The 9157-nt window shown below is 42.3% G+C and overlaps 1 protein-coding gene across 4 annotated transcripts in view; it reads left to right on the top strand.

Moving 5' to 3' along the window:
• The first annotated feature begins 858 nt into the window (after window positions 1–858).
• CUNH3orf14 (chromosome unknown C3orf14 homolog) overlaps window positions 859–9157 on the top strand; it is a 31364-nt gene continuing 23065 nt past the window's right edge. For 2 of the 4 annotated variants that reach the window (XM_019536716.1, XM_019536712.1), the window contains exons 1-4: window positions 892–971; window positions 1948–2027; window positions 2792–2915; window positions 8496–8570. In XM_019536716.1, coding sequence (XP_019392261.1) covers window positions 1975–2027; window positions 2792–2915; window positions 8496–8570 — 252 coding nt within the window. In that variant the 5' untranslated portion in view covers window positions 892–971; window positions 1948–1974. Of the gene's footprint in view, window positions 993–1947; window positions 2028–2791; window positions 2916–8495; window positions 8571–9157 lie in introns of all 4 variants that reach the window. The other 2 variants (XM_019536713.1, XM_019536715.1) reach the window with 2 other exon arrangements.

Raw genomic sequence — 9157 nt, 5'->3', positions numbered from 1 at the left:
ATCCAGTTAGCAACAGCGATGTCCACGACGCAACTTGGCACTTCTGTCGATAAATAAATAACGGAGCACCGCAGAAATAAAGACAAGGTGCTTTGACTGAATCTGATTCTCTTTTATTACATCAACTTAAATAGCCAGAAAAAAATATTTAAGCAAGCTTTCGGGTTTAGAAACCCTTTGTCCGGTTGAGGAAGTTTCATATATACAGATGCATCCCGCAGTCATTAAGATAGGCGATTAGAGTCTGCGAACCTGAATGGCCATAAGTAACGCCATCCTTGATGGTTTCCTTGGGGGTGGGGGGGAGATGCCACCCTCACAGATTTGGACACCCCCCCCACACCCCAAGCAAGCCCCTTTTCAGAAGAGGAAGGGGTCTCTCGGGCTCTTGAAATTGTGCAAATCGTTGAGCAGACGGGGCTGCAACTGGAGTGGCGGCAGCTTCTGGCAACCAGGTGAGGGGTCCTGAGGGGACAAGCTGAGAGAATAACTGTGGGGGGCACCCATGCCACGCTGAGGGGTAGACTCTAAGACCAACTGTCCCTCAGACATCGTGTCTCTGCCCCTCAAGGAAGGCTGTACTGCCTTTCGCACAGAGAACCGCCAGTGAGGCCTGCTCCTGAAGCAAGGCCTCCACACAGCTGACAGTGACAGGAAGCACTGCATGATGGGGTCGCGGCTTATGACTGAAGGGGCCGTCCCCGCTTCCAACGGTCAACCGACTCAGTCCAACGGTCCGTGGAGCCCCGCCCTCTCCCGTGATTGGTTCGCTCCCGCCTTCGCCTCCAATCACGACCGCGGCGGTGGAAGGGTAGGTCCCCGACTGCTTGAGCCCGCCCACTCGGCAGAGGGACCAATGGCGAGCCGGTGCCCCGCGTCGCGCGGGCAGGGGGCGGGCGCGGACTGAGGAAGGGGAGGTGAGCGGACGAGCCGAAACGGCCGCTGCGTGCGGGGGCGGCCCCGCCCTGGAGGTAGTCGACCTTGTGCTCATGGTATCTCCCAACCATGCGCGGGGTGGTACAGTCCTCCCTCCCTGCCCCCCCCCCCCCACTTCCCCGCAGTGGTACAGCCGCGGAGGCTCGGCCTCTATGGCAAAGGCCGGAGCTCCACGTCCCCCGCATTAGGGGGCGGGGGCAGAAACACGTGTGCGCACGCGCAGTGCTGCCCCCTGACTGTCTGTGCACGGGACCTTCGCACACGTATGCATACTTGTGCACACCTTTGCCCCTTGCCTCGCTCTGTACCGCACCCCTCACACGTAGCTCAGCATCCCACACGCACACCACTTCCCCCTGCCATGCCTGGCACAACGCCCCTCACACCCATCTCGGCCCTGTAGTGCCAGGCTTTGACTCCCTCTCACAGCAGGTTCAACAAGGCGAGGTTAAGAATATGCTGCAATGAAAACCACGTGCCTGGATATCTGTGGGGCAGTTGTTTGCACTCCTTCCCTTTTGGGGGAAGGCTGTTCATACCCTGCCCCCTTCGAACAGAAGGGGACGTTGAGGTCTCACCCTAAAAGAAGAAAGTGAATACTACCCTTCAATTAATTGTGTAGATTTGGGCACCCTTTGCACATGCAGCTGCAGTAGCTGAGGGCTGTAAAAATGTACCTTTCACAGGTCTGAAACCTGAAAATTGAGCCTCAGTTCTCCTCCCCATAAAATGAGGGCAGCGAGACTCACTTGACAGCTGTTATGAGAATGAATTAGGAATGCATGGAGCACAGTACGTGTAAAGGGTCGTCGTGTTTTCCAGAAATCAATTCTGTTGTTTTTTTTTCTTTGTAAAGGGAAAAAAAAAGAGAAATGGTGTTGTTTGCCCCTGGCCTCTCCCTAAGTCTGCCATGTTGCAGTCTCACATGCTTGAAAGGGAAGTGTTCGTGTCTGTTTTGAGAGAAAAAAAAACAAACCCTATTTTTTAACCTCCCTTTGTTTCCCTTCATAGCATGGTAAACTTGACAAGTGACAAAAGATGGCATCCTACTTAGCAAAAGAAGTTCAGCTTGCTAGAAGACATGAAGAGATGTAAGTGCTTTCAAGACTGTAGCCTCTATCATAACAACTTCTTGTGATCTTGCCAGAGCTCTCAAGATAGGCAGGACTGGGCTATTTGCATTGGAGTGGGGGGAGTGCTATTGTTTTTAGCAGGAGCTTGGTGTTTCAGGAGGTGGCACTCTTCCCTTGTAAAGTACTGAATGCTTGTCCCAGCTTGCCACTAAGGGATCTGCTCTGCAAAAGCTTGCAACTTTCAGAGAAGCTGTGTATCTGAGGTCTTGGCTGTTAACTTCAGTATTCCCACTACATTTTAGCACAGGTAGAGTAATTAGAACCGGCCATTCTAAACACCATTTGAAGCTTTAATTTGTTATGTATGTTTTTGGTACTGACTTCTAAAATATAAGTGCATTACTGCTGCACTATGAGCTTACCGTGTGAAGAGTATACCTAATGACAGTGATTTAGGAAAAATGTCTATGCACTGACAATTAGTAGGGGTAAATGCCATGACCAAGCCATACCAGTCCACCCTCTCATACCACCGTTGAGAAATTCAGTGCTTGGAAGCTGCTTCGTGCATGAGGACCCTTCATTGCAGCAGCATGGTGGCCTCCCTGCAACAGAGCTCAGCGGGGGTGTTTGCCTGTACCTTTTGCTTCCTTCAGCACTCCCACCCAGGAGCAGGCTTAATTAGGCCCATAATTTTGAGAAAACTGAGTAAGGTAAAAAGGTTATTTTCTAGCTACTGAGCAAAATGTTCTACCCACTTACCAAAATGTTTTTCTTTGTAGACTGTCTCAGAGATCAGTATTGCTACAGCAGATGGAGAATCATCTAGGAAACAAGGAGACTGAAAAGACATGGCAAGCACAAGCAGCTGATGCAGCTTATAAAAGAAATGCAGCACTTTTAAATGTAAGTTTCTGTGACTACCAGAAGTCACACGGTAAAACAGGCATTTCATAGACTTGAGGACAGAAATGTTTGCATTATACATTTCAGGTGAGTTTTAGTACCTTAAAGTCCCCTTCTGGAACTTGTGCAGTTATTTCATAACTCTTCATAACCTGGGAGCATCACCAACTTCTGCCTTGCCTGTGAAAGCCGTGTGGCAAAGGCTGCCATTTTACTTCCAGCATGAATGGAGCTATAAGACTAGTAGTTTTTTGTCAGTTAGAAGTACTCCAGCAACTGCTCTGTCCTAAGTTAAGGCTGACTAGACTCACAGTAGCCTTTAAGATACTGCGTTATGATTAGAGACAGCGTTGAACAATCCATACACTGGCAGCCTATATTAAGAATTGTCAGCTCATTATGGGTGAATACCAAATTAAACTGTGGTGAAAAAAGTCCTGTGTGGGTCTGACAAAGTGGGCTGTTGCTTGAGAAAGCTTATGCATTTCTGGATGAGTTAGTCTGTAACTCAAGATGCCACCCTGCCCTGCCATCTGCTTAACTTCAGCCTAATGTGGCTAACTACCTCCCTCTCCTGAAAGAAGGATGGGGTTATTTCAAGAGGCAGTCTTGTACCAGGTGTTGCTGGCCCCCACTGTAGGGGATACATCAGTGACAGTAGTGTTTCTGCCCTAGATAATTTCCGATAAGACCTGGCCAGTATTTGTGAATTTAATGAAAGTTTGAGGGCTCTGTATCACCTAGAGAGCCTTTCAGGAAAAAAAATGCAAACTAGAATGACTGACATTATCCAGACAAGTGCCCAAATAATTTGCCTGGTAGCAAGGACGTCTGTTTGGAGAGTAGCAGAGTGTCTAAGGTACATAAAATGTAAGGTGTATGTGAGTAATCTTCAGGGTCTGGTGACTGATACACCTCATACTAAATTCTTGTAATGACTAGGTGGTGCAGCAGATGCTTCTTAGATTCTTTCCAGAGGTATTTCAGTTGTGTGGAGTTCCTTATCCTACTTGAGGTTTCTTCCACAGCTGTACGCCCAGTCCAACAAAGTCTTTCTTCACAAACTTTGCTGCAACACGTCTAGCCAGTTATCTGGAGCAAACTAAGTTATTAGAAAGTCATCCATTTTTTGGTTTCTTTTGGTACAGAATTGGTAGATTTTATTGTAGAAACAGCCATTTAAAAAAATGAGCCTTTCACTCTGGGAAGATTTAAAACACTAGCAATATGTCAAGACCTATATAATATGATACAAAGTGGTCCTCTGTCTATTATATATCTGTATCCACTGGGGATGTCTGCCTGACAGCCAGATTCACCTCTTCTATGCACCTTTGTTAAGCTGCATTACTTAGGTTCAATCTCAAGACCAGAATCAACCCTTGACTGATGACACGGTCCTTCCTTCCAGTTAGAAGTGTTTTGTTTTTGAAATGTTTCTGATTGTTTTAAAAAAAAGATTGTGTCCTTCCTTTCTTTCCTTTCTGAATCTAAAACATAATAAAGGCACACAAATATTTATCCTTGCCCTTCCATTCTGCTTATTGTTTTTCTACTATGTTTTGCCTTATCTTGTTTAGTGACACTATGTATTTGTTTTATAGAGACATCCCTGAAGCATTTTAGTTTCCAAGGGTAGAAACCTGTCACTGTTATCTTTGGAAATGGGAAAATTATTTCTCTTTAATCATTATTATTATCAAAACATGTTATGACAGATTACCCACTCTGCTCTTTTCGGAGTTGAGGTTTCTGTAACCTTCCTGCACATTTTTCAGTTGGGTACAAATAGAAGTATTTCTGATTCTCCCTCTAGATGAGTAGGCAATTGAAGATGCGTGTTTGTGCTGAAGAAAGGGTCTGCATATGATCCTGCATAAGCAGGTGTGTAAGGTAATGCTGAGGGATTGCAGGACCAGTGGCACCCCAGAGCCCACTCTAGCTGCTATGGAGGGGGTGTGGTACTGTTTTATTAGATGAGATGGGGGGTTTTTTTGCCTTTATAGACCCTTTGCATTCCACTGCTCTAAGCCTGAATACTCAGGCTTTGTGCCAGCGCTGCAAATTTTATCTCTTGGATTCTCTCCGAATAAGTATCCTTTTTCATAGGCATTTTAGGAACACAATCCAAACGAGCACTTGCTTTGTGACAAGCTTAATAAAATTGGGTTATATTAGTGCATACTAAAACAAAAGATTATTATAAGAGTAAATGTTCATGATATCTTAAACCTATAGCAAAAATATTTACTGACTTGCAGTTATGCATTTGCCATCTCCTATCGCATCCCTCAGAATAGTTTCTCTTAAGTGCCAAAAACATTAGTGTTCACAAAAGAAATAAAAGCATAATATACCCTTGAGAACAAATAGTCTGGCAGGACAAAGCAGCATAAAAAGTCTAGTTCTATTAATTTTATACTAGCTTTAACAAGCATGCAATAGTGCAGATGCTTTCTGATAACAAAATAAAACAGGAAAGAGATCCGCATAGAATAATATATGAGAACCTTGAAAACAAGGCTCAGATTTATGTGCCAGCTTCAGAATATTGTTCCTGATACCAAGCACTGTACATTTCACAGTTACCATGTGGGGAGTTGTTGATTTGGCCTACTCAAAAACACACGGACGTGATGAAGTGTTATTTTTTATTTGCATTTTTTCCCTAGGTTTAAACAAAATTAATTCACTTGTGTTGAGTTATGTGAGCATGGAGAAAAGGCATTTACCTTTTCTACGTCAGATGAAATTATGTGCTCAGACACCTCCAAAATGGATGCAGCTGAAAACTTCAAATTTAGCTTGTGCTATGTATATTAAGCAAGAAAAAAAATAAAATTTGAAACAGATTACTTTAAAGTAATCAATGTTGAATTCAGAACTTTCACAAAATCATCAACATAATTTTTCTAACCTACTTAAAAGGGGCATTGTTAGGATATTTTTTATTGAAGCACATTTCCTTTTCTATTTCCATTAAGACCATATCTTATTAACAGGACACATGTCCAATCTGTCTTAGTTTGTGCAAGTAAATAAAAAAAAGAAGCAATGAAATTTAATAATAAACCAAGGTGATGTTGGCTTGTTATTTTCTAGTTTTTATATTTCAGAAGAGTGTTGGAAAGTTTCCTTGGTGAATGCTGTGTGCACAATGCTTGTCTCTGAAAACTGAGCCACATTACCCACATATAATACTTTCATTGCTTGTTATTTGTAGCCTTAATGTATCACTATACCATAAAATACAGGATGTGGGATGTAGCAAAGTTAGCATTTAGCAAAAATTTTGGATCAGGCTCTACTCTCATTTACAGTGGTATAAATCTAGGGTGACTGGTTTAAATGGAATTTTTCCAGGGTCTTACCAGTGTTAGTGGCAGCTGAATTTGGCCCCTTAAAAGTAATGCATGTGTAATGACTTCCATTTTACCTCAGGGCAAGGACTTAAACATTTTTTCTTCCTGCCCTGACAGTTGCAACCAAAGTGTTTATAAATAGACAGCTGCTTACTATCCTAGATTCACTTTCCAAAGATATTTGAACTGCTGGCTTGAAATGAGAGGTTTAGAAAGGAGAAATCCACAACCCCATATTTAAAAAAAGCCCAAACTGGCAGATCCACCTCTTACCCATGAGCAACATGCAAAGGTCTCACCTGATCTTTTAGTTGTCTCCATTTTTGATTTGTCCCTCCCCCCCCCACGCCCCAAGGCACGCTGCACCTTCCAGCACAATTTATTTCACTGTCATTAAATCAGTATTCTGAATGACAATTGACTGCAAAATACGCAAACTGGAGTGGAGCAACAAGAAGACACATCTGATATCTAGGCCATGCCAATGTGACCTTCTTCACTAAGCATATCTGTACAACTGGTGTTTCTCTTGCCTAAAAGTAATTTGTTTCCTACCATCATAAACATCTCTGGAAAAATTAGATACTGGTAAATACAAAAATAGTGAAGTTGGTCTGGATTACCCCTTCTTATGAAAATAGCTTTAGGAGAATGTTAGAGCGGAGATCATTTCTGTGAGGGAAAGGCAAAAATGTGCTGTGATATAACAGCCCAGATAGATGGGAATAAATGACTGATCCAACTTTTCACCCCTATCCCTGTTTATAAGGGTTGCTTTGGTTTTGGTTTTGGTTTCTTGGGCTTAGGTTGTGCTACTCATGATTTGGGAATGGGAAGCATCAGTCTGAATTCCTTTAGTCTATGCTTACTACCCATTGCAGGGTTTAAATGAGCAAGCACCTTATGCCATCCTTCTACAGCCGTCCAGTAGCTATCTCAAACCAGCACTAGGCTTGCTGATGATACATGAGAAAGGAAAAAAAAGGGATTGGAAGATGATTGCAATCCTGTTATCTTCCATCTACACACAATATGCTTATGTTATAAAAACAGTCCAAGTAAAAAGTAATATATAAGCATTCATTTTAAATAAAGATGAACACATTATATCATTTTTGAAATTAAGACCTTGAGCTTTAAAGCAAAAATAAATTATTTCTTTTAATCATTTTCTACACTCATTTTGGATCAGATTGTGCAGCCCTTACTTATGCTGAGTAGCATAAGTCTGGTAGCTCACATGTGAGTAATCCTGTTTGGTCTCTTCTCCAGAACCTTACTCTTCTTCTGAGTTGCAGTTGTGTTGAATATTTGGGAAGTCCCTGGAGGGAATTTCCTTTCTCATTTAGTTTTTATGTTGTACACTTCACACCCGCTCTCTGCTCCCAACTCTGCCATCTGGCATACTTTCCTCCCCCCTCCACTCTGTTCAGCTTTGGCTTCTTCACACCCAACTCCCACGCCCCTTTCCATATCTTTTTGTTTGCCCTGCTCTCAAATCTCTTCAGTGTTTGGACATAGAACTAAACCCAGAAGAAAGGGCCATCACTTCAGGGAGTTTTTTCCAATTGTGCGTAGGCCTCCTTGAACCCAGCACATGTCCACTGGACAAGTGGAAGCCCACGCACAGAAATTATAAGAAAGCGAAAAGAAGTGCATTCTCAGCTGATTTTGAATGTCTGTTGAACAGCTTGCTGCGGCTCTACATTTTTGATGCACATGTTATGCATGCATATTAGCAAGTCATCTTTGTCTTGGGAGTAAAGATCTCTAACACTATTTGTGTAGTTACTTTACAGTAGGTGGAATGCATGCTTGAGCTCATGTACATGACATTGAGGAAGCCACTTGGCTTTTTCTGTATCATTGTAAATTATGTAGAATATAGTTTAAATGTAAATTACCCTCATGGTGGTTGGAAAGATTACATAATGCTTTTTTATAACATGCCACTTTATGCCACTGATGTGGCAATGGAAGTTATTCTTACATCCAGAAAGTGTGAGAAGATCTTACAGAGACACCAGGGCATCAGTTTTGTAAGTGAAACTTAGAGGCTTCAGGAGTTACGGCTAACTAGATCTTCCATTTCCAGGGTTGTCAATTCAGCACTTAGTTCTAGGAGAACCAAGTTTGTTTAAAAGTTCATTTGAAAGAAAATAAAGTCTGTGCTACCCGCTGATATCACCTGTGTAAAACAAAGATTGCTGTGTCACAGGATATTGAAGCTGTAGAAAAAAAACTGCAAGCAAGAGCACATCAACTTCCACATCCTGATATTGTTAAGTTAGAAGTAAGTCATAAAACTCTACTCTTCAATTTGCTGTATATCAAATCTTACTGTTTTCCCCCCCTGAAGCATGCTCTTAGTGAAAATAACTGATTTTAAAATCCAGTGACTGGTATAGCCACAGGTCTGTGTACTGTGCAGCAAGCTGAATCTAAATTCTTCAGCATGCTAGTGGAAATTTGGGTTCAGATACATAAAAACCCTCATTGAAAAAATAAAGGAATACGAAAGTAAATTCATCAGCAATCACAGTAGCTTTTATGGTGTTTTACATTATTCCAATTGGTTTATTTTATACTGTCTTCTCTAGACCATATATTATCATCTGTGGGTTTGGGAGTCAAAATTCCATTTAGTCATTCTTTTTGGATCTGTTGTTTCAAGCTGTCTAGGAATTTTGGGTGATACCAGTTTTGGGTCACACTTGGATCATGTCTTTATGATGTTTCTATCCAAATACAATGACTAAAACAGCTTAAACTAGAGCACTAAATAAAGGTGATTACTGCCAGGTACTGTTCCCTACTCCCATGACTATTCTTGTGTGGTGTGTTGCTGTTGTGTGTATTTTAGGAGGGTTTTTTTTTTTT

This window comes from Crocodylus porosus, unplaced genomic scaffold (assembly GCF_001723895.1).
Source record: "Crocodylus porosus isolate Cpor-Errol unplaced genomic scaffold, CroPor_comp1, whole genome shotgun sequence".
Taxonomy (NCBI): domain Eukaryota; kingdom Metazoa; phylum Chordata; order Crocodylia; family Crocodylidae; genus Crocodylus; species Crocodylus porosus.
The sequence above is the reverse complement of the archived record's forward strand: the minus strand, read 5'-3'. Positions and strand labels throughout refer to the sequence as shown.